Source organism: Musca vetustissima, unplaced genomic scaffold, assembly GCF_032173495.1.
Source record: "Musca vetustissima isolate MV318-11 ecotype Yass unplaced genomic scaffold, APGP_CSIRO_Mvet_v1 utg5371, whole genome shotgun sequence".
NCBI lineage: Eukaryota > Metazoa > Arthropoda > Insecta > Diptera > Muscidae > Musca > Musca vetustissima.
The window spans coordinates 28,125-54,527 of NW_026887596.1; the positions used below are offsets into that span (position 1 = coordinate 28,125).

Genomic DNA, 26,403 nt, shown 5'->3' on the forward strand with positions numbered 1-26,403 from the left:
TTCTGTAGACAATGAAATTGGGATAGAACCACCAACATATGGGCTATACCAACGTGTAGGTCTATATTGATAATTTTTGATAGGTAGATTTACCACCCAAGGAGAACTAAAACCAGTAAGGAAAGTAGTAAAGTCGGACGGGACCGACTATATGATACCCTTCACCACTATGGATATATTAAACAGGACTATTAACATGAAATTGGATGAAATAAAATATGTGATATTTATCTAAATGTGAATCTACCTATATATCCATAAGTTATATAAATCGAGTTCAATCAAATATAAATAGGTTATCTGTTGGGCTATGTCTGTACTTCTAGAAAACGCAACCACGTAATTCTATGCTCAATTTTGTACGTTGTGCAAAATTTGATGTCAACCTGACTAGCATGAAGAGTTTGATGTCCAATTTACTTAAAATCGGGCGAAAATATATATGGAAGCTCTACCCAAATATATCGAAGGATATATAGGGACTTTGGTGCACCATTTACATGAAATCGGACGAAACTATATCTGAATCTGGGCCGATTTTCTCGAAACTGGGCAGACATCATTCTAGGCTCAATTCAGTACGTTATGCCAAATTTCCTGCAAATCGAAAGATATATAGGGACTTTGGGGCACCATTAACATGAAATCGGACGAAACTATATATGGGAGCTATATCTAAATCTGGACCGATTTTCGCGAAACTGGGCAGACATCATTCTAGCCTCAATTCAGTACGTTATGCCAAATTTCATGCAAATCGAAAGATATATAAGGACTTTGGTACACCATTTACCTTAAATCGGAGGAAGATATATACGGGAGCTATATCTAAATCTGAACCGATTTTCACGAAACTTTGCACACATCATTCTAGACTTAATTCAGTGCGCTATGCCAAATTTCGTGCAAATCGAAAGATATATAGGGACTTTGGTACGCCATTTACCAAAAATCGGCCGAAACTATATATGGGAGCTATATCTAAATCTGAACCGATTTTCACGAAACTTGGCACACATCTTTCGTGGCTCAATTCAGTACGCTATGCCAAATTTCGTGCAAATCTAAAGATTTTCAGGGTCTAAAGTCCGTAAATCGGGCGAAACTATATATGGGAGCTATATATAAATCTGAACCGATTTTCACGAAACTTGGCACACATCTTTCGTGGCTCAATTCAGTACGCTATGCCAAATTTCGTGCAAATCGAAAGATTTTCAGGGTCTAAAGTCCGTAAATCGGGCAAAAATATATATGGGAGCTATATCTAAATCTGAACCGATTTTTCCCAATTTCAATAGGGTTCGTCCTTGGGCCAAACAAATGAGCTGTGCCAAATTTCATCCAAATCGGATCATAAATGCGACCTGTACTTTGTTTACAATTTAACACCAACAGACGGACAGACGGACGGACGGACGGACATGCATAAATCGATTCAGAAAGTGATTCTATGCATATTCTCAAAAGGAACCATGGGTCTATCTCGATTATTTTTGCCTGTTACAAACATATGCACAAAGACATAATACCCTGTACCACAGTGTGGTGAAGGGTATAAAAATATAATTACATCCAATTTGGTCGAGAAAGGCTTATGAAATACCCAGGATTTGGGGTACCAGTATATGGGATCTACAGTGAACTGATGGTAGATGGCTGTACTGATAGAAGATCAGATCTCGTAAAGTATCGATCAAACAATCTCAGATTTATGCTCGTTGGTAAAAAAAAATTATTTTGCTGTTGGTGACCAGTTGTGAGTTACATGGAAGTGAACAAAGAGAAAATTCCGAACGTTTTACAATTTTTCTTTGACAAAAGCGAAAATGCAAGCCAAGCGGCTAAAACTGTGTATGGTGTTTATGGTTCCGATACTGTAAAAGCCTATTATGTGCAATTTTGGTTTCGTAGATTCCGTTCAGGAATTTTTGATGTTAAAGATGTACCTCGCACAGGTAGGCCGGTCGTCGAAAATGTCGATAAAACAGGAGAAATGATCGAAGTTGACGGGCATGTTAGCAGTTGTAACATTGCGCAGAAGCTAAAAATCGACCATAACGACCAGAATTGGCCAACAGGAGAGGTGTCGTGTTCCACCAGGACAACCCTAGGCTACCAATTTTTTTTTTTGCAAATAGACAGCAGGACTTCTATGAGGGAGGCATTATGTCAATAAGTTACCTTTAAAATGACAACAAAACGGTACATATTTGGACCAAATTGGACATTCCGAAGCATGTCCTATGTTCATATATTGAAACATTTTTGGAAGGAGGTCTATTACTTTCTGTGAACCCATAATGCCAATTTCGCTTGAAAACGTGCTCAAATTACCGATAATGGAGGCTACGCTGAAACTTTGCCCAATACCAAAAATTATTTATATGGAGGTATTCTTTCCGATGAGATTTCAAAATATAAAATTACAGTCACTTTCCTTTGAAACGCATGTCCAACCTCCCCAAGACACTGAAATTTGGGTGGTACAGTTATATGATGACTACCCTAATACGAAGACCGGTGATATTAAATTTTTTTAAATTAATTTCAAAAATACTTTTTTCTTTATTGTGTTTGTTTTTTTTTCATAAAATAAACCATGCTCGATCATCGATGTCCATCCATTTACTTCAAGCGCTAGTATTCCTTCCTGTAATAAGATTTTCCGTGGGTGGTGTTGGTGCCCTCGTTGTTGTTGTTGTCGTCGTCGTTGTGGTCGGTGCAGCAGTTGGCAATGTTGGCGGTACTACTGGGTAATATGGATAATATGGATAACCATAGTAAGGTGGTGGATAAAATGGTGGTGGTGGAGGATAATATCCATGATATGGTGGATATGGTGGTCGCTGCGTTGGTGGCACTACACTTGGTGATGTCGTTGGTGCCACTGTAGTAGCTATTGGTGGATGAGGGAATGGAGTCGGATACTGTGGGTAGTACTGTGGAGGTTTATACGGCGGCGGAGGATAATAGTGTGGTGGTGGTGGTGGATAATATGTTGGTGGTTTTGGTTTTCTTGTCGTTGGACGCTTTGTTATAATAATTCTCGATAATTGATCCAATGACACGGGGACCAAAAATGCCCGCGATGGGTGAATTGTTTTATGATTATCGGTGACAAGATCTTCAAAATTGATGCTGGGAATTTCGTAGTCATTGGAGTCTACATAATGTGCATCATCGTCATCAACAGCAGCAGCATCAGTATAATCGGGAGTTGTAGTTTCTTCTACATTTGTTTTGGCCAACGATGGACGTCTTTGTGATTTCGCCACTGTCAACTGGAGACAGCAAGCTATCAACGCGAATAATATCAACCGTCGAATCATTACAGATCCACTGTGTAAGAGGTATAAGGAATGAATAACTGTGGAACTCCAACCAGCTTGGTGTTTTATAACATAATTCGTAGGGACAGTTAGAAGTGAATAATTTTACAAAAACAAATTATAAATTCATAAATGAAGGGATTTTGGAATAAGTCCATTGTTCATGGTTTGAAAAGGTTTTGCATTGGGAACACAATCGTCATAATAATAATGAAATATGGACAAAAAATATGGAAAGAATATCTTTTGTTTAGAACTAATTTTTAAACAACATTAAATAGAAAGCTAATATTGGTTGTTAGTAACATATTAGACATTTACGACCGTTTTGATGCGTATTTGGTCAATAGTGGCAGGTCTACTTTCCCAAAATGGGTATCGGTGTAAAATGTAATCATCATAAAATTAATTCAAATTCTATTCTAACAAAAGCGAAGACTTTTTGTCGACTATCAAGAAAAACTGTCTTCAAAAATCGATTAGCATTCACAAAATAGTTTTTAAGATTATAATTAGTAGAAGAACAAAAATACCTATATTAAAAATTATATGCGAATAGTTCGTGGCCTTTACATATATTTGTGTAATAATATTTAATATCCAATTGGTGCCAATTCGGGGACGTGACCATAATCACCAAAATACCAAATAATTGGGCTATAGTAAAAACTGGCTCAATATTGATAATTCATGGCAGGAATATTTGGAATATATTTTAAAAGTGAACCAATATTGATAATTTTTTGAGTTAGATGTATCCAAACTCCCAAAAACACTCCCGAAATTTGAGAGGTACTGTTATATAAGGGCTGTCATAAAATAGAAACCAATATATATTTTTTTTTTTTTGAAGATATGTTACCTAATTAAGAGCCAATGTACTTAATTACAGCCAATATATATATATATTTTTAAATGAGGGCTAAAAAAGTAACCAGTATTGATAATTTTTGGTAGAAAATATTACCTTATGAGAACCCAAATTAATAAATATCACCTTATTAGGTTGAAAATAAGCACCCAAAGGCTTCTAAATGCCGAATATTTGAGATCCATATATTATATGAAGCTACCCTGAGAAGTGGGCCGACATATCCCAATTTTAGTACCAAATTTCTTAGGAATAGTATTAGGAGCTCTATCGAGATTTCGACGCACTAATGAGCTTTAATAAGTCCGATCAAAAATATATATTCTTCATCGGAGACCTCATGAAGAATATATATTTTTGATCGGACTTATTAAAGCTCATTAGTGCGTCGAAATCTCGATAGAGCTCCTAATATTGATGTTAGAACTTTGAAATTTTGCATTCCTACTATTCCTAAGAAATTTGGTACTAAAATTGGGATATGTCGGCCCACTTCTCAGGGTAGCTTCATATAATATATGGATCTCAAATATTCGGCATTTAGAAGCCTTTGGGCGCTTATTTTCAACCTAATAAGGTGATATTTATTAATTTGGGTTCTCATAAGGTAGTATTTTTCCAAAAATTATCAATACTGGAATTAACGGTACCCCCATCGTAATATGAGGGCGGTATTTTGACACATTTTCCAACCGAATTGGCTGTAATTAAGTACATTGGCTCCTAATTAGGTAACATATCGCATGGACATGGACTATGTTGACATTTTTTACTCTGACAACCTGAAAAGAAACTTCGGTTGGGACATGTGAATAAATCCCTAAAATATAAAAAATGGGGAGGGACTATTCTAAAACATGGATCGATATATCCCATATAGATCATTCTGAGATTAGTAGCGACCTCAGACACTGCGGGAATTTCCAATTTTGAACTTCGAAGATTTACCTCACTCCCACATATGAAACCATAATTTCTCTACACATTCCCCCAGCCATCACATTCTCTCCTTACCCTCAGGACATTTACCTTAAATATGTTATTTCACACGCTTTTTATTCATTGTAATACTTGTTTCGTTTTATTAATTTATTTATTAATTGTCATTACTCTTCGTTGGATTGAATAGTAGGATTTTCAATTATCATCTCGTTTTTCACTTCTGCTGCAACATTTTCTATTTCACTTTTGACATTCATAGCAGGATGTTCCATTTCCATATTAGTTTTCACTTCCATTGTCGCTTGTTCCACTTCTTCCATGTCCAAAGATTTACCTCTTCTTCTGGCTCTACCACGAGCTGGTATCAAATATGAAACCAAATTATTATTCGATCGAGATTTTGACCTCGCCATTCCTTCATCATTTTTCCTTGATGTGGGTGCATCCACTACCAACTGCCAACGTCCTGCATTCGTTCCGGGAAACATACCGGAAAATGGCAACCACCATGAGAAACCACGACTCGGTGTTGGTGTTGGAGGTGCTGGTGTTGTTGTTGGCGCCGGAGTTGTTGTTGTTCTCGTTGGAAGTTCTGGAAATACTCCGAAGGGATAGAATCCCGATTGCTGTAAATAGTTCTGTAAGAGTAATTGTTGAGCATAGGTTTGTGGATTTGGCAACGGTGAACCGCCATACAAGGGATATGGCAGACCAGTATTTAATGGCAATGTTGTTCCCGGTATAACATTTGGAGTTGGAGCGGGTATTGGTATGGGAAAACCAGGTGGATATGCCAAAATATTGCCCGGTATATTTGATGTAGTCTGTCCAGTGGGCAAAAACGGATTTGTGCTAATAGCAATTCCATTTGGTGTCAGACCATAACTGTTCGGCAGTGTGGCATACAAAGTGATTGCTGCATTATTCGGCGCTGTTTTCGGTGGTGTTGTTGTTTTGGTAGGTGTAGTACCCAAAGCTGCGAACTGATCATATATTGATGCGGGTAAAGCCTTTAGAAAATTAATTTGATCAGTATTGGCTCGACCCAAAGCTTCGGCATTGTACTGATATTGTTGTAATTGATAAGGGTTATTTTCGAAGTTATTGGCCCGACCCAAGGCATCGGCATGCAGTTGATTTAATTGTTGTAAGTTATATCCACGTTCAAAAGCATTTGGGGCGTAATGCACCTGATCGAAATGCATCGCAGGGCTAGGCGTGGTTGCTACATTATCCGTGTTTCTGCCTTCAGCCAATCTACGCCTTGATACATTCTTCCTCTTCGAGGAACCTTTTAATTTACGGCGTCTTTCTGGTTTTATAGGTGGCGCCACCGTGGTCTGAATAAATTCCGGTTCACTACTTTCATTGGACTCTTGAATTTCACCCGATTCATTTGAATCTTTCTCCGCCAGTACAACACAAACACAAAGTCCCAACAGAAGGGAAATTTTCAACAGTGACCACATTTTAGAAACGTTGGTCTTTGTTGAGATTTTTGCAAACTGTTTCTTTGATCTTTCACATTTGACTCTTTATAGCGGAATGCTATTGTCATTTGGTTTAACAAAAGTCGCAATTCCTGCATAAAATCTGCACGAAGTGTGCAAAAATGAATATTCAACTACCTGTTACGCATATGAAATATTTATTTTTTGGCAAACTTTTAACCTTTTTATTGCTGTAAATTAGCAGGGTTCAAACCTTTGACATGTGAAAACAAAAGTGTTAAAGTAGCAACAATGCCATATGTCGGCAAAATCGAAACCTCGATTTGAAATGTTAATTTTTTTATTTTTGGCAAAAATTATGTAAATTTTTCATTTCTCCTTAATTAAGCGAGAAAATTATACAATATATTTTGATTTTGGTATATGGGGAATTATTATGTTCAATAATCGACGAATAGGCCACTGTATTCTGCGGCAAGGTCAAGAACATGTTTAGGCACAGTCATGGGATAATTAAATCTAATTTATGTTGAATAAAAATTCTTAACCCCACATTATCATGTTGTGGGTCACATATTCATTAACAAGTATTTAAATTTAATGACGTCAAACTGTCACTAGATATGAAATTCAAATTTAATTTGTACCTAGAGTGTACCTAAGAGTATGCGCATAATTTATAAAAACTACGAATTTTGTAAAAACCATATATTTGTTGTTAAAGAAATGAGAATCAATACGAATTGGTCATTTACAGGTTTTGTGGGAAATCAAAATTGAATTCACATTTCCTATCGTATATCGTATATTTTATATAACAGCGAGAGAAATTGATTGAATCACTAACTTAGAGAATAACCGACTTAATTTTTTCCGGTCTTTTCAAACAGTCATTTCAAATGCCAACAGGCTTCATTGATTTTTTAATTCTTTTTTAAAGAAATCTCTGGATTTCGTTGATTGTTGATTGTCGAAGTACTACCAGACAAAAAAAATTGTTACTCCTGAAGAACATAGATCCGAGAAGTTGATAGTATATCCAAGAGGAGTATATACTCGGAGTGGAAGTTATATGTAAATATTTAAAGGTGTCTATTTGTCTATTACCTCTCTAGAGGAGGGAAATATCGCGCTGATCATTTTAAAATTTTATATAAAGTTCCTGTTATGGCCAAGGACGACGTCTATTATTTTCGGTGATGTTGACATGATATGTAGGTGGTTCAATGAACCGAAAATTTAATTTTTTAGATTTCCTAGTCCCTTTAGAGGCCATCATAACATATTTTATACGGTACAGGGGATCTAACCAAAAACTTAGAATATTCCGAGTTATGTTTTTGTGGTAGTTGTGTAGGGCATCATATAGTCGGCACGAACGACTATCCTGATCCGATTACAGATTTTAGTTTTTTTTTATTTTTTGAAAGTCTATTACAGAAATAATTGAAGTCTCTGAATTTGTATATTCGATCTACAAATGTCCCTTGAAGCACCCAAATATACAGCCAGGGACATTTCTGATGGTCACAGATTTCTTATTAAAGCTATATGGATATAGGTAGCCATTTCAGATAATAAGATAATAAAAAAATCTCTTTTAGAATATTTTGAATATATTTTCTGACCTAAATGTCATTAATTTAAAAAAATCTTCCTCGCTGAGAAGATACAATGTAAACCCGACATTAGGGGCCCTACTGAACATCAATTTGTAAAATTCTGCTTCGTAGAATAATTTCCATATAAGCCCTCGTTTTGACATAGTTCCATATATACGATCTGTAAGAATGTTAATTTTTTTACCGAAGAAATATGGATATGAATTCCAGGCCCATTGTAGTGCTGTCAATGTAGTCCATAAAAATATCAAATTTGGACGAGAACTTTATTAAAAAATAGACATAGAATTTTTTCTGCAAAACATACATTTATGAAAGTCACCAATGGGTGACTATATTGTTGGAAGAGCAGGTGAAAGGAACATTTGTAGATCGAAGCTTAATTATCTGATACAAATTTGGTCCAATGAAACCCAATATTTTGTCGTAACAAATTGCATATATCCTCATTATCCATAAGACGGAGGGTGTACTAATTAATGTCGACATATTGCCCTAGTTGAAACTAATTTTTCTCATGTTTTATTCGCAGGGGACAAATTTAACACAAATTCAATGCAAACTACCGGTTATCGGCTCATTAACATACAGCTTGTCGATACAATAAAAATACCGATTGCTAATTAATTAGGTTAGCGGTTAATGGCATAGCGGTGTTTCAGGTGATAAACCTGATTATTTTTACTAAGCGAAAGTTCATTGGAATTCATCAACTAAGTTGTCAACAAATTGACACGTGATTCAATAAAGAGTAAACATCAAAATCTACTTTTTAATAAATATTAATATTGTTGACATGACTAATGTATATTCAACGAAATAATATTAGGTATTTAAAAGTAATTTGTAGGCAAACCTATTCATGAGAAACTACTGTGTGCCGAAAAGTGTAATCAAAAGTTGTAGAATATTCTATACACACTTTAGGGAAGCGGTTACTTATTGATGGCTAATTTGAGGTGGAATTCGTTATTAAGTAAAAAAAAAATATTTTCAAACTAGCAAAATTAATATGTGTTTTTGAATATATTGTATAATAACAAACTCATGAGTGTGCTCCGTAGCTACTTCACAAACATATTTTGTAGTAAACTTTACCTTTCGCCCAAAATATGGCGCCATACAACTTTGCGGTAAAAAAATGAAAACACCTGAAAATAACTCAACACATTGACCAAACAACCAATATAGTTTGAAATAAACTGAGGCTGAGACCACGTCAACAACACTTCGAACACTTTTTAGCAACGAAAAAGAGAAAAAAGCGAAACTTTTCGTCTAAATCAAATTGCCAATGATACCGATTCTACTTTCAATAACTTTAGACGTGTGAGAAAAGAAATAATAACGGCAACGGCGTCAAACAAACCCTATTGCAAATACCCATGCTGTTTCTCCACCTCCCGAAAAACACTCGTCTCAATAACTATTCAAACTACAAGACAGAATGGCAAAGTTATAAAACTCTGATATAATTTAACAAACTGCCTGTGGCCATTAAATTCTTTGGAAAATTCTTCTTCAATTTTGTAATCAATACCTGTATGAAGGAAAAACCCTTGAACATAATTTAAAAATGGTAGTAAACAAACAGACAAAAAACCTGAAGTCGGAGCCGAAGCAGAGGAGACAAATGGTAAAAGCCAATAAAAGATACTTGACTGCCACAGGTGAAATGAGGTCAACAGGAAATTTATTGATATTTTCGACAATATCCGAAAAAAAAACAAACCAAGAAGGAAGAAGAAAAATAACCAAAATTCCAACAACGTACAGCCACACATCGACACATCCAAAATGTAGCCAGAAGTGACAGGCAATGACGCCGACTGTCGTTGATAAGAGTTTTCACAACAAAATTAAATTTAAGAGCAGCGTAGATTTTTCTTTAATACTTCACATGGGACTCATTTGCGAAAATTACAGTTGAAGTATTCCATAAACAGCAGCAGTTCAATGTGCTTATAGCAGAACGTGCTATACAATAAAGTATTTACATTATAGGAAGAGATTTTAATTAAATTAATAACTTTTATTAGTAAATGTATAAAATTTTCGAGAAAATATATGTTAAAAAAACGCCATTATAGTAAATTCAGTACGTAGAGCAAAAATTTTGTGCCGATTGGACCCACCATGGTATAGCATTTAAAACCAACTTCTAGGTTATTCTAACTCCAGTACTTTGTGAAAAGTTTGTGTCAATTTTGTGTAAAATAGGACGACACCATTTACATTAAATCGGACGAAAATATATATGGAAGCTATATCTAAATCTGGACCGATCTTCAGAAGACTTAACATACATCATTTTAGACTTAATTCATTACGCTATGCCAAATTTCGTACAAATCGAATGATATATAGGGACTTTGGTACACCATTTATATTAAATCGGACGAAAAAATATATGGGAGCTATATCTAAATCTGGACCGAAATCACGAAACTTAACACACATTATTCTAGACATAATTTAGTACGCTGTGCCAAATTTCGTGCAAATCGAAAGATATATAGGAACTTTGGTACACCATTTACATAAAATCGAACGAAAATATATATGAGAGCTATATCTAAATCTTTACCGATTTTCAGGAAACTTAACACACATCATTCTAAAACTAACTCATTACGCCATGCAATATTTCATGCAAAGCGAAAGATATATAGGGGCTTTTGTATACCATTTACATAAAATCGGACGAAAATATATATGGGACCTATATATAAATCTAGACCGATTTTCAGGAAACTTAACACACATCATTCTAGACCTAATTCAGTACGATGTGCCAAATTTCGTGCAAATCGAAAGATATATATTTGGTACACCATATACATTAAATCGGACGAATATATATGGAAGCTATATCTAAATCTGAACCGATTTTTCCAATTTCAATAGGGTTCGTCCTTGGGCCAAACAAATGAGCTGTGCCAAATTTCATCCAATTCGGGTCATAAATGCGACCTGTACTTTGTTCACAATTTAACATGGACGGACGGACGGACATGCATAGATCGTCTTAAAAAAGTGATTCTATGCATATTCTCCAAAGGAACCATGTGTCTATCTCGTTTCCTTTTGCCTGTTACAAACATATTCACAAAGACTGTACCACAGAGTGGTGAAGGGTATAAAAATCCACGTCTATGATAATCTCAGGAAAAATAATACATGTCTTTGCTAGGCGGCAGAAACAAATTAAAAAATGAAAATATATTATTAATTTTTTTACGCCAAGATTCAATGCTCAATAATTGAATCGGAAGCTTCCGAATCAGATATGGTCTTCTTCGATTTTCTGAAAATTTTTAATTTCAGGACATTGGGTTATTTGTATACCGTTTGTGGAACAATCAACTATCACTGTTTTTGAAATATGTCATGAATGACATGAAATGAAAGCTTTCACAGAAAACTAGTGGGAAAAATACACAAACATTTCGTATGAAATGATAAGAAGAGTTTATTCTTACGTGAATCAAAGAGCCATCTGGATGAAAAAAAAAACAGTAATGTCATACATTTTCATCCGAAAGACAAGAGATGTGGGAGTGCCAGTGACAGCACCTGCATGTCGACAGATATACAGACGGATGATGATATTGAAAAATAAAAGTTAAAGGAATTAACCTAAAATTGGTAAATTTTGGCCTTGCCAAATTCCTTCCATATTCACTAGAATTAAAAAAATATCCTTCACAATAAACAGATTGAAAATATTGAAATACCTTTATAATGTTAAAATATATGAATTTGATATATAACATATCTATACCTATACAACATTTTCAATGAGGGTTTTTTGCTTGTTAAGAACTGGAAGCTATATATAATACAGCTAACACGCCAAAAATCGAGCGGTGATATTTTCATATCCAAATTCCTCACATTTTTGTTTCAAAAGATATCCTCACTATTAGTATGTAAATCCCCCATTCCTTATAGCTTATCACGAACAAATCCAAGTGGCAATAAGGATTTAAGCATCGACGTGTGTTTAAAGCGACAACATGTTAATGATATAAGCTTGTGTGAGCAGCAACACTTAAGACTTCCATTAAACACAAAACAAAAAACCAAGCGAATAGGCAATGGAAGGAAAGAAGCAAAGTAAGTAACATATTGTTCATAGCTTGTCTGGTATTTATTTAAGCATAAACATGACAAGCGACCAGCCAAGCGTAACATTAAAGCCACCAGCAAATAACCAACCAACCAGCCAGCCAGCTAGACCAGCCCTTCAACCTCGCAAACACTACATAGTTCACTTTGCCATAAAATCTATGTGAATAGTTCACGCTCTTTAGCATCTGAAAACAAGAAGCTAGTACAACGCCCATTTATATCTCATGGAATTGGATCTAACGAAGAAAGTCGTAAGCGTTTATATCCCCCACAATTTACTTCCGTCCTCCTTCTACAAGCCATAATGTCATATATGAGTTTTATGTGTGTATGTATGTGTGTGTGTAGTTGTTTGTTTGTTCGTGGATTTGCGTGCGTGCGTGCGTTCTATGTACTTAGTTAAGTATCTTGTAAATCTTCGTAAATAGCCGTTTATTTAATGATATCCTTTAACCCTCCACCATTATCCTGTTGTTTTTCTCTTTGCCCTGCTCTGCCCTCATAACATGTTGTTATTTGATTACAAACCGTTGAACAACTTGATAACAAAAATAACTACAAATACGATATAGTTGTAAATCTGTGCAAAACATTACATGCCAATGGTGGGAGGAGGATCAACCAATTTGTAGACATTTTTGTTTAACAATATAAAACAATTTTGTATAAATTTAATTGTTTTTGTTATACCATTAGTCGTATATGTAAAATAAGATCTAAAAGAGAATCATCTTCTGGTAAAATATTTTGAGTGTAACTCATTGTTGGCTGCGAGAAAGTGCTCAAAATATGTCTTCATTGGCTACTATGAGGTATTTAAGAGGCATCGTCGTCATTTATATTTTTTTAATATATTTCAATATCTGATAATAGGCTTGAAGTTTTTTCAAGTCTTAAAAAATGTTTTAAAAAATTTTCGCTTTGCAAAAATATTTAAAAACCAGTGAGCGGACAAGTATAGTCGGACGGGCCGACCATATGATACCCTACACAACTTCCACGAAAATCTAACTTTGTGTGGTTCTATATTCTGAGCTTGGGCAATATTTCGAGATATTTGCACCCTGTTGACCGACTAGGGGTCAAAAATATTACTAATATTCACTACAGCTCTTCTAATTACTTGTCCAGATTCCTTTCCCCGTGTGTTGAGTTGTGATGTTCCGCTTTTCTGGATATACTATCAACTTCTCGGGTCTATGTCATTCAGGGGTAAATATATACGCCATAGAATGTAAACTTTCTAATTTTTCACACAAATGCCAGGTTCCATTTGACCCATTACACATTGACCGATCTTTATCAAAACAGGTATGACTATTCTTTGGCCTGAGCCCGTTCTCCATGTAAAAATCCAATTATGCCCCAAAAATGTTTGGGGCATAATTGCGGCCTCTGGAGCGACCAGAAAATCAGACAAAAATAAAGTTTATGGTCCATTTCATCGCCTAATTATTTACCGATCTTTACCAAAACAATAGGGGTCTTCATTGGGCCGAATCCATCATACATGCAAAATTTCATGAAGATTGGTCCACAACTGTGGCCTGTGTCGTGTTTACAAATTATAATGGACAGACGGACGGACGGACACACATGTCTAGATCGACTCAGCTAGTCGAGATATGACGATCGGTATACTTAAAGATGGGTCTAGGACCAATATTTCGCGGGGTTACAACCTCTTGGGGCTGCACAAAGCTATAATACCCTGACAACATATTTGTGTAGGATATAAAAACCATGCCTTTATTATATTTAACCCATGACCTTAACTGTGAGGCAATTCATTTCTGAGTTGTTAAAAATAGAATACCTTCTTAAAATGTAGGACAATACACGTAACTATATTGTTTTAAAGATCGCCCTTTCACCCTTTCGCCAAGTATTTATGTATTTTTTTAAGTTACTGAATTTCGCTCCAATCCCTAATGAACCTGTATTTAGATGCTCTTAAAAACGCCATTCTTATTGAAATTTATTGGACATCATACGCTCAGTTGAAAAGTAAATCCCTACAGCTGCGACACATAAACTCACCTTAACAATGTATTGTTTTAAAAAACCCCCCACATTTTTGGTGGGCGGCTTATTATCCAAAGATTATTACATTTATGTCGATGGTTACCTGAATGGCGGTGGGCATACTCCTGTAATGCTCCTCACAATGGCAAATATGATTTATAGTCAATTTGTGTTAAATTATGCATAAAAACCAATGGATTTTTGACAGGGTGCATGTGTTATTCATTTCCTTGGCATTAGCCAACTACACTGCAACAAAGTAACCAGCCGGAGTGTGTGTGTATGTATAGCTCTTTTAGTATATTATTAAGCATTTATCATTTTTATCACTCCCTAAATGTAGGCCATAAATTAGTTAAAACGGAAACCCCAAACCATACGCTTGCACAAACACACACACATACAAACGTTTACCATACACATGTGAACCAGAATGTAATCCAACAAAGCTATCTAGCTATGGCAATCATAACAACATACGAACACACACACACACACTGTTATTAATTTTCAAAAGCTTTTACAGATTTTTATAACCCAGCTTTCAAATACATAAAGATGTATTAACAATTGTGTTCTTCTAAAAAGAATTTTGTAGAAATATATCAAAAGTATAAAAAAAGATGTGTGACACATACGGACACATATATATATACAATGTACACACACATATATAGGCAGGATGTGTATATGATGTATGTATTTATGAAAGGGCTATAAATTACAATTAGGTAAGGAACGTATGCTTTAAAAATAAACGTACTTCAAATTCATTAAACTTTTCAATTTACGTTTCCTATGAAGCATACTTTTAGGCTGCAATTTATATGTAAAATGATTGTATACTTTTTTGTTGCCAGTTAAAAGAAAATATAGAAGCCAGGCTAAACTGTAAACCGTTAGCATTCCAGTCTTCATTTACGATTACTATGGTATACAACTCAGAAGCTTATTTACCGATGATGGCCTTTGTGTTGCCCTGTCTCAGATTTGTAATATTATTCGCCCGAAATAGACAAACAATATCCTGCTGCAATATGAGGGGTTATAAAAATGGCGTGAAAAAATGCAATGTTTTTCTTTTTTCATCAATAAAATTCTGATTAGTTTATCATAAAAATTCTGATTGCGTTTTTTTTTTTTGTAGTTTATTTTTTATTTCCACATATACATACACAGACACATATAAATATTCATAAAAGATATATGTATATGCTATACAATAATTAATGTATTCAGGACACGTTTTAGCCAAAAATTCATATTCCAGATCGTTAGTCATTTCGTTTTAATGGTTTGGTGACATCGCATAAACTTTGCGAATGGAGTTTCGCCATTAAACTTGCCATGGCATTCCAGAATCTTTCCTTGCAAGAGCCAACATCAGCATTTTTTGGCTTTGCATATTTTCATTCATCAATCTTAATTGGTTGGAGTTTAAAAGCTAATTTAAACACCAAAGAATGTTCTAAATATTAAAATTGCTTATTTTGTCGTGATTTTTGCCGACTATCATCGTCATAATTTAATATGACAGTGTGATTTTCTGCCGGGGTAATGGGAAGGATAATGCAAATAAGGAAACTGCATTTATCAGCGTGTTGTTCAGTTCTTTAGTATCTGAACTATTGCAAGTTTGGTGTTAATGGTTCACTGAGCATTTGTCACAGTTTAAAATGTGATGAGCTGAAGGAGTCTCTATAAGGAATCTAAAGAAAGTCTCTATAGCAGAGTTGAAGGGAGTCTCTCTAAAGGAGATGAATTGCATTTCTAAAGTCTCTATAGATAAGTTAAAGGTTATATAGAGAAGCTGAAGAAAGTATAAATTGAGTCTTTTTAAAAATCTGAAATGAGTTCCTAAAGAGAAGCAGGAGGGAGTCCATATATTTGAGCTGAAGAGAGTCTCTATAGAGGAGCAGAGGGGAATCGCTATAGTGATACTGAAGTGAATCTTCACAGAAAGCTGAATTGAGAACCCTATATATGAGCTGAATAGAGTCTCCACAGACAAGCTGAAGAGCGTCTTTATAGACGTGTGTAAGGAGTCTTCCATAGATGAATGGAGGAGTCTTCCACAGAGGAATGAAAGGAAGTCTTCTATAGACGAGCTGAAGAAAGTTTCTATAAACCAGCTGAAGGGAGTATTCTACAGGCGAGGTAAAAGGAGATTTCTGTAGACGATCTGAAGGGAGTCTTCCACAGGCGATGTGAAAGGTGATTTCTGTAGACGATCTGTAGGGAGTCTTCTATAAACAAACCGAAGGGAGTCTTCAATAGGTGAGGCGAAATGAGTCTATTATGGACGAGCTAAAGGAAAACTTCTATAGCCGAGCTGAAGTAAGTATTCTATTGACGAGCTGAAGGAAATCTTCTATAAACGAGCTGAAGGGAGGCTTCTATAGACGACCTGAAGGAAATCTTCTATAAACGAGCTGAAAGGAGTATTCAATAGGCGAGGTGAAAGGAGTCTTCTATAGACAAACTGAAAAACGTTTTTTTTGTAAACGAGCTGAAGGGTGCCAGTATATACGAGTCAAAGGAAGTATCTATAGACAACCTGAATGGAGTCTTCTGTAGGCTAGTTGGGAGGAGTCTTCAGCCTAAAGCTTTATAGCCGAGGTGAGAGTGTAGTTGATATACGTGTGGAAGGCGTATTCTATAAAAGAGTGGAAGGAATCTTCTATAGAAGTGTGGAAGGAATCTTCTATAGAAGAGTGGAAGGAGTCCTCAATAGATGAATGGAATGAGTTTTCTATATGCAAGTGAATGGATAGACGACGACAGTAAGACATCTTATATAGAAGACGAGTGGAAAGAGTTATCTATAGAAGAGAAGAAGGAGCCATTTAGTTAAACTGATCTTCTAAGGGCACAACTCCGTACCCTCGCGTTCAGAAGAAGTCTTCTAAGGAGAGTGCGATGAGTTTTTCTATTGAAGAGTCCGTTCAGTGTGAATCCTACAGGAATTCTAGCAAGAAGAATATTAAAAAATTCAAATGTTATAACCCAATTTCTCCACAACTATCCTTAAAAGATTTAGTTTTTTTTTACGTTCTCTCTCCTCAATTTCTTGGGAATGCAAGTTCAATATGTATTGTTAAAAGTCAAACGCATTCATGTGAAAAATTCAATTTCCTCTTTACAACATTGAACAAACACGTTTTCATCATTTCTTTTCCGGATGATTTTCCCTTTTTCCATAGAAAACTATTGTCTGGTTTATTATTTTGGGCTACTAGCAGTACATATAGAAAAATTCATATATAGAATTTTACACACATAACCACTAACGACATTGATCACATATAGAGAGTGAGAGCAAAAGGTTTATTTGTCGTTATTATGGCAATAATATTTTGTAAAGAGGCTTTTTATTTCAAATACACTTCCTTTCATAAAAAATAAAAAAAAAATATTCAATGTTTGTGGTAAATAATATTGCTTTCGATGAACAGCAAAAACTAAACTATTGAAAATATATATATTGATTTTTTTCAGAAAAAATGCTTTCATTTCTTTACTAACATTTATAGAAAAAAAATATTTTTTCGTAACACTTCAAATAATAAATATTTGTATGTATCAAGTCCTTTTTTTGAAGTAAATATGTGTGTGTGATACACACAAAAAAACTAGTCGGTTTGGGACTTTTCTTCTAAAATTTTCAATTTCCGTTTTCAGTAGAAACAAATATAATATTTTTATTTTTTCCTTTATTTCAATGTCCAAAGGCTAAATGTTAAGTGTCCCATCACAAAAAAAAGAATATTCTATAAATTTGTTGTTGAATATAAATCTGTTTCTGGAAAATAACCAAATAAATAAAATATCCTAAATACTGATGTTGTTTGCAGAAAATATCAACTTCACCATAAAACTACTGGACTATAAACCAAAAACAAAAAGGAAAAAAAACAGCAATAACAACAAACAAATTTTGTGTACAAATATATAAACATAAATAAAGAGTAACGTTACCTAAAAACAAATTCTGTAGTAAACAAATTTATAGTTTTCATTTCGATTTTATGCTATGTTTCTAAACGAGTGATTTTAAAATATTTTTTTTTTAATTTAAATCAAACGCAATTTATGATTTAAAAATAAAAAAGTGCAATGTAGGCGTATTTAAATAAAAATCTGGGAGTCTGAGTGGAAGGACTCGAGTGAATGGAGTCTTCTTTAGACGAATGGATATAGTCTATTCTATAGAAGCGTAAAAGGAATGACTAGGTGGAGTCTTTTATCGACGACGACTGAAAGAAATACTCCATAGACGAGTCGAAGGAGAACTCCATAACAAGTGGAAGGAGTCTTCTATAGAGGAGTGGATGTAGTCTTGTATAGACGAGTGAAAGGAAACTTGTATAGATGAGCAAAAGGAGATTTCCATAGACGAGTGCAGGAGTTGTTCTATAGACTAGTGGAGGGAACATTCTACAGATGAGTGAAAGGAGTCTTCTATAGATGAGTTGAAAGATTTTTCTATAGACGAGTGAAAGGAATCTTCTATAGACGAGTGAAAGGAGTCTTCTATAGACGAGTGAATGGAGTCTTCTATAGACGAGTGAAAGGAGTCTTTTATAGTCGGATAAAAGGGGTATTCTATCGACGTTCTGAAGAAAGCTGAAGCAGTCTCATATAGATGTGTGAAAGGAATATTTTGCAAAAAATTTAAAGAAATTCTATATAGGCGATAGAATGAGATTTGTGAGTGTCTTCTGTTGGAGTATTCTATTGAGGACTTGAGAGGGTCTCCTATACAAGTTTTATAGCAGTTTTCTACAAAATATCAATTTGCTTCAATCATTTATACAATTTTGCAGTTCCATCTTTATAAAAAACTACTTCCACTAATAACTGTCCAAGTACCTATTCAAAAAAACAGTAACAATCATAAAAACCCCTCGATTTACTTTGACATACTAAACTTCACTTCACAACACTTTTAATTTTTTTGCATTTCTTACTTTTCTAATTGGCAGAACAGTTTGTGAACGCTTTCGAGTGTTACTGCCATGGGTTGTCATCATTAAACTTGGTACTGAACAAAAGAAATTTCCTTTATTCATATTCCTAATTCCCACCCTTCTCCTCTACCACTTTTCGCTTAGAACACCACCAACACATTTAGCTTGTGTCACCCAGATGATAGGCAGACAGGCGGACTAGCTGCAGGAAGACTATCAATCAAGTGCAAAAGAAAGCATGTCAAAAGGTTTATTCCGAAAAAAGGGTTTAAAGAAGAAAAATAACGAAAAAACAACAAAGCAGAAACAAAAACAAAAACTAAACGCTAAGTTCCAAAGTGACTGAGTGAATGGGTGACTGATGTTGACAACTTAAGGTGTCAAAATGTTACAATTGAATAGATGTTACAAATAAGAAAAATAAAAACAACAACAAAAAAGTGAATAACAAAACACCGCCCTTAGCGAAATGCATACTCTCAAGTTTCGTATGCGAAAAGGTGGATGTGGAGGAGGAGTAGGATAAGGCATAACAGTAATTGGTGGAAAAGAAAATTTGTTCAAGTTAACGACTTTGAGATGTGGGCCAACAACCCAGTACGTTTTAGAGTCCTCATTGAGCCTAAATGTAGGCAACACATCTGAGTGCCAGCAACGACAACAAAACATTGATTTCAAGTGATTCGTATGCGATTCGTGTTCTTTGACTAAGGTGCATGTCATTGGCCTGAGAAATGTGAAAAACGATTCATTTTGACAAAAAGCAAGAACTCTTGTTTAGTAGGAAAGTGAAGTGAAGCCTAAATGTAGGCAATAAGATTCTATGACAGTTGGGTGTTTACTGTTAACGATGCCATGCTGTTTGTTATTTTTCAATAACTCAAGTATTGGACTTTAGATTCTGCTAATTGAGTGATGATGGAAAGGAATCAAATCCAAACACGTAAAAACAGCACTGTATGCTGCTAATTGAGTCGACGTCGAGTAAATTAAGACATGTGAGGAAAAGTGTTCCATAGACGGAAGGAATCAACTGTAGGCAAGTGGAAGAAGTCCAGGTCAAGTATGAAAAAGGTATACGGATACGGATGAAAGAAAAGAGTCTTCCATAGTTATGAGAAGGGGTTCCTCGATAGACGAGTCTTCTAAATACCAACGAAAGGAGTCTTCTATGCATGAAGGAGTCTTTTATAGACGAGTGGAAGGAGTCTTCTATAGAAGAGTTAAAGGAGTCTTCTATAGACGAGTGCATAGGGTATTTTATAAACGAGGGGAAAGCGAGTGTAATATATATTCTGCAGAAGAGTGGGTTAAGTCTTCTATAGACCAGTGAAAGATGTATTCTATAGACTAGTGAAAGGAGTCTTCTATAGACGAGTGAAAGGAGTCTTCTATAGACGAGTGAAAGGAGTCTTCTATAGACGAGTGAAAGGAGTCTTCTATAGACGAGTGAAAGGAGTCTTCTATAGACGAGTGAAAGGAGTCTTCTATAGACGAGTGAAAGGAGTCTTCTATAGACGAGTGAAACATGTATTCTATAGACTAGTGAAAGGAGTCTTCTATAGACGAGTGAAAGGAGTCTTCTATAGACGAGTGAAAGGAGTCTTCTATAGACGAGTGAAAGGAGTCTTCTATAGACGAGTGAAAGGAGTCTTCTATAGACGAGTGAAAGGAGTCTTCTATAGACGAGTGAAAGGAGTCTTCTATAGACGAGTGAAAGGAGTCTTCTATAGACGAGTGAAAGCAGTCTTCTATAGACGAGTGAAAGGAGTCTTCTATAGACGAGTGAAAGGAGTCTTCTATAGACGAGTGAAAGGAGTCTTCTATAGACGAGTGAAAGGAGTCTTCTATAGACGAGTGAAAGGAGTCTTCTATAGACGAGTGAAAGGAGTCTTCTATAGACGAGTGAAAGGAGTCTTCTATAGACGAGTGAAAGGAGTCTTCTATAGACGAGTGAAAGGAGTCTTCTATAGACGAGTGAAAGGAGTCTTCTATAGACGAGTGAAAGGAGTCTTCTATAGACGAGTGAAAGGAGTCTTCTATAGACGAGTGAAAGGAGTCTTCTATAGACGAGTGAAAGGAGTCTTCTATAGACGAGTGAAAGGAGTCTTCTATAGACGAGTGAAAGGAGTCTTCTATAGACGAGTGAAAGGAGTCTATAGACGAGTGAAAGGAGTCTTCTATAGACGAGTGAAAGGAGTCTTCTATAGACGAGTGAAAGGAGTCTTCTATAGACGAGTGAAAGGAGTCTTCTATAGACGAGTGAAAGGAGTCTTCTATAGACGAGTGAAAGGAGTCTTCTATAGACGAGTGAAAGGAGTCTTCTATAGACGAGTGAAAGGAGTCTTCTATAGACGAGTGAAAGGAGTCTTCTATAGACGAGTGAAAGGAGTCTTCTATAGACGAGTGAAAGGAGTCTTCTATAGACGAGTGAAAGGAGTCTTCTATAGACGAGTGAAAGGAGTCTTCTATAGACGAGTGAAAGGAGTCTTCTATAGACGAGTGAAAGGAGTCTTCTATAGACGAGTGAAAGGAGTCTTCTATAGACGAGTGAAAGGAGTCTTCTATAGACGAGTGAAAGGAGTCTTCTATAGACGAGTGAAAGGAGTCTTCTATAGACGAGTGAAAGGAGTCTTCTATAGACGAGTGAAAGGAGTCTTCTATAGACGAGTGAAAGGAGTCTTCTATAGACGAGTGAAAGGAGTCTTCTATAGACGAGTGAAAGGAGTCTTCTATAGACGAGTGAAAGGAGTCTTCTATAGACGAGTGAAAGGAGTCTTCTATAGACGAGTGAAAGGAGTCTTCTATAGACGAGTGAAAGGAGTCTTCTATAGACGAGTGAAAGGAGTCTTCTATAGACGAGTGAAAGGAGTCTTCTATAGACGAGTGAAAGGAGTCTTCTATAGACGAGTGAAAGGAGTCTTCTATAGACGAGTGAAAGGAGTCTTCTATAGACGAGTGAAAGGAGTCTTCTATAGACGAGTGAAAGGAGTCTTCTATAGACGAGTGAAAGGAGACTTCTATAGACGAGTGAAAGGAGTCTTCTATAGACGAGTGAAAGGAGACTTCTATAGACGAGTGAAAGGAGTATTCTATAGACGAGTGAAAGGAGTATCCTATAGACGAGTGAAAGGAGTCTTCTATAGACGAGTGAAAGGAGTCTTCTATAGATGAGTGAAAGGAGTCTTCTATAGACAAGTGAAAGGAGTCTTCTATAGACGAGTGAAAGGAGTCTTCTATAGACGAATGAAAGTAAACTTATATAGACGAGGGTATGGAGTACTTAATGAACGAGTGGACGGCGAGTGTAAGAAATATTCTATAGAAGAGTGGTTGGAGTCTCCTATAGACGAGTGGAAAGAGGCTCCTGAAAACGAGTGACAAAAAGGCGAGTGGAAGGAGTTTTTATAGGCAAGTTGAAACAGGCAAGACGAAACAGTCTTCTCAGTGGATAGAAATCCTTCAAACTGAAATCCGTACATGAAATCCTTCAAATATATGTTGAAAGTGTTTTCTAAAGGCGATAGAGAGGAGGAGAAGAAGTCTTCTGGAGACAAGTATGAGAGATCCTCTACAACAAGTTCCTACAGAGTGCACTAAACAATCGAATTTATATTTACACCTTTCGGTGGATGAGGCTTTGGCACATTTGTAGCAGCGTGTTGTTTTTGATGTACACCATTTGCAATAAAATATGTATTTTATTTATAATTATGTTTTTGAAGACATGAAAATATTCTATTGATTCAATATTATTGCCACTTGCGAAATATTATAACACTGACTAGCATTTATTTCCCTATAGTAAACATGTGATTTATAACACCTATACAACGGTTGTTGTTGTTGTTTTTCCCCCTGTTGTTATGTTGCACGATTTTGCTAATGCTTGACGCCGGAAATGATGCTATGATTTTAATTGCCATTTAAAATAAAAAATACAAATATGTACGCATTATGAATATTCTATGGTATTTATAATTATGGTAAATATGTTTGTTCGTAAATATTTGGTTTGTGTGTAGAAAATGAGCTATGAAAATGAAACCATTAAATACAATCATAATAATATTAAACAAGTTAAAATTAAATGACACTGAAGTGGTTGCAACTGTAGTAAAAGTATTTCAGTAAATTATTTAACATTGACTAATATATGCAGAATAAAGAGAAGATTGTTATACACAAAAAAATTCAATTGAAAATTCCATTTTCATCATTTTAATTGGATAGATTTATATGTTATAGATATTTAGTAAAAATCGGGTATCTTGCAAACCGAATAATCAGCAACATTATTAATGTAAATTATTTCATGAAATAAATTATGAATACTTACATAACTACACATTCTAGTAAGATCAATGATAGGGCATGAGCAATAAATGATGTAGACACTGAAATTAGAAAAACAAAAAACGGAACGGGTATTAACATTATAAATGTCTTCAGCTTATGTTTTGAGAAAGTACACGCTCTAAAAATAAAATAAGTTTTAAGAAAAACAATTTTAGTTTTTCATGAAAATTTCCTATAAATATAATATATTATCCAGTTCTAGATTTTTATTTGTTTATAAATGTTGACCAAATTTAACAATTGTTGATAGAAATATTTGGTATATAAAGATAATGAAAAATATCATATTTCAGTCTCTATATAGGAGACTATATAACGATAGCAAATATATATTCGATATATTTAAAATAACATTCAATGTGTTTCACATAATTATACCTTCCCCAAAAATTCCCATTTTAATGTCTCACATTATTAATGAAAGTTGCATTTTTATTTATAGGCAAATATACCACGCTTTCAATCTATGCCAAACAAAAAAAACAACATTACCAACAATCCCCTTTTAAACCTAATTGAAATACAAATGTATTTTTTATTTTTTTATTTCAACGAAACAAGCTACTGATGACATGTCGGACATTCAACGCTCGAGTTCATTCACCTGCTCCACATGCTAATGATGTGTGTGCGTTGGAAAAAAGGGAATTCCTTTTACAGTTCCTCTTTGGAAATTAACTGATCATTTATAACATTTATTTTGTTTTAACTTTTTTATGTATCAGAGATTGGGTAAGCCTCGCGCACTCAATGTAGAGCAGGCCACTGCTGGCCAATGGATGAGCAGGCTATACAGACAGACACACGCATTCAATCACCATGAGGACAATTTTGATATGTATTTAAATATCGCTTTGGTTACATAACTACATACACTTATATAGATTTTACACTTGCCCATCTATTTTCCGGTAGGCAAAAGCCATGTGGCCGTCAAAAAAAACCCCATATTGGAGTCCCAACGACAACGGTCCAGAGGAGTGGCCATGTTCGTGTTATGCTGTCATTGTTAATTTATATCGGTTTTTGGTGTGATGACTAGCCCGCATCGACATCAGTGTCAGCGGCGGCTGAGTGACTTGTCCTGATGACCACGATGTTGTTCGCTAGATGAAAATTGGTTTGGTCAGTTCGTTTTTCAATTCGTTTTCCTTTTTTGCTTTGCCGCTTTGTTTTTGCATTTTTGTGAATGGACATTTTTCATGTGATGTTTTGGCTGGGCTGCCACTCTTGAATATAGATATGTGTTAGTATGTGTTAACATTTTAAATAAAAAAGATGAAAAGCCTCTGGCCATGGAATTGTTACGGCTTTCCAAAAATGTTACTTCAACAGGGAATTACAAAAAAATGGCAATCCCTCGCCCATTCAATGTCCCAGCGCCTGTACATTCCGTGGTTACCTACCTATCGTTTTGATATGCCAAACAAGAAAAAATAACAAAAACAACGTTTCATTCACCGAAACACATTTGATTAATGGCTTCCATTTTTGCAGCAGTAGCAGCAGGTGTATTCCAACATATTTTTGCCAAATTTCCTTCATGGCATCGCATCTACAAAGCTGAGCCAGCCACACAACGACGGGCGACCATTATTGTCGACCATAACTTCCTATCGTTTATATTATTTTTTTTGTTACGGAATTTCTGTTCTTCTTTTTTTTCGAATTGATTGAATTTTTAAGTTTCGAAATAAATGACCTAAATTTGATTAAATCAAAATGAAATTTGAAAGAATTCATCATATAGTGACTGTTGTGAAATGTGTATGTCTTGGGCGTAGCACAGTGAGTGAATCATAAATGGCCTAGAAATTGAAGGTGAAAAATAATGCAGACCATATGTTTGGTATATTGGATATTAGATTTATTATTGTGTGTCGCACACACACACACGTATATTTTACTATTGGTTCAATTGATTGAGAATGTTTTGCATAATGATTAATTGAGATATTTACTGAGGGTTGGAATTTGGAATTTATGAAATATAATTCATTTTCACGCGTATAGCTCCAAGGATCGAACATACCTTTAGGCTTGGATTTGTATACGAACCGGTCTAATATATAGTCATGGATTTGTATACGCACTCATCTGAGCTATAGGCGTGGTTTTTACAGAAATTTCTACACATACCCGTTAGCGCTATGGGCGTGGATTTTTAAAGAAATGTTTTTAATGATTTATTAGAGTTCTAGGCATTAATTTTTACAAAAAATTGTTATACATACCCGCCAGAGTTAGAGGCGTGAATTTTTAAAGAAATGTTTATATTGACTCATTATAGTTATAGGCGTTAATTTTTATAAACATTTTTATACAGACCCATCAGAGTTAGAGGAGTGGATTTTAGTTATTTTTTTATATTCAACATCCAGAGCTTTGGGCTTGGATTTTACCCATCACAGCTATAGGCGTGGATTTTTAAAGAAAATTTGTATACAGACCCATCACAGCTATAGGCGTGGATTTTTAAAGAAAATTTGTATACAGACCCATCACAGCTATAGGCGTGGATTCTTATTTATTAAAAAAAAATCACTCGCATAGTTCTGTATAACGATTTATTTAATGATGGTCCTGCATACAAATTTGTGTATGCTTCCGATGGTTTTGTATAAAAATATTTTGAAAAGTCCAGGCTTGTAAAAATCCAAGCCAGTAGCTTTGATTGTTCCATATAAAAATATCTCT

At 35.1% G+C, this 26,403-nt stretch overlaps 1 protein-coding gene across 1 annotated transcript; it reads right to left on the minus strand.

Annotated features, from left to right (window-relative positions):
• Positions 1 to 2,633: 2,633 nt before the first annotated feature.
• LOC133335225 (uncharacterized) lies at positions 2,634 to 3,332 on the minus strand. The gene has a single exon (XM_061543524.1). It carries the CDS (start codon positions 3,330 to 3,332, stop codon positions 2,634 to 2,636), a length of 699 nt encoding a protein of 232 aa, XP_061399508.1.
• Between the last annotated feature and the right edge of the window lie 23,071 nt (positions 3,333 to 26,403).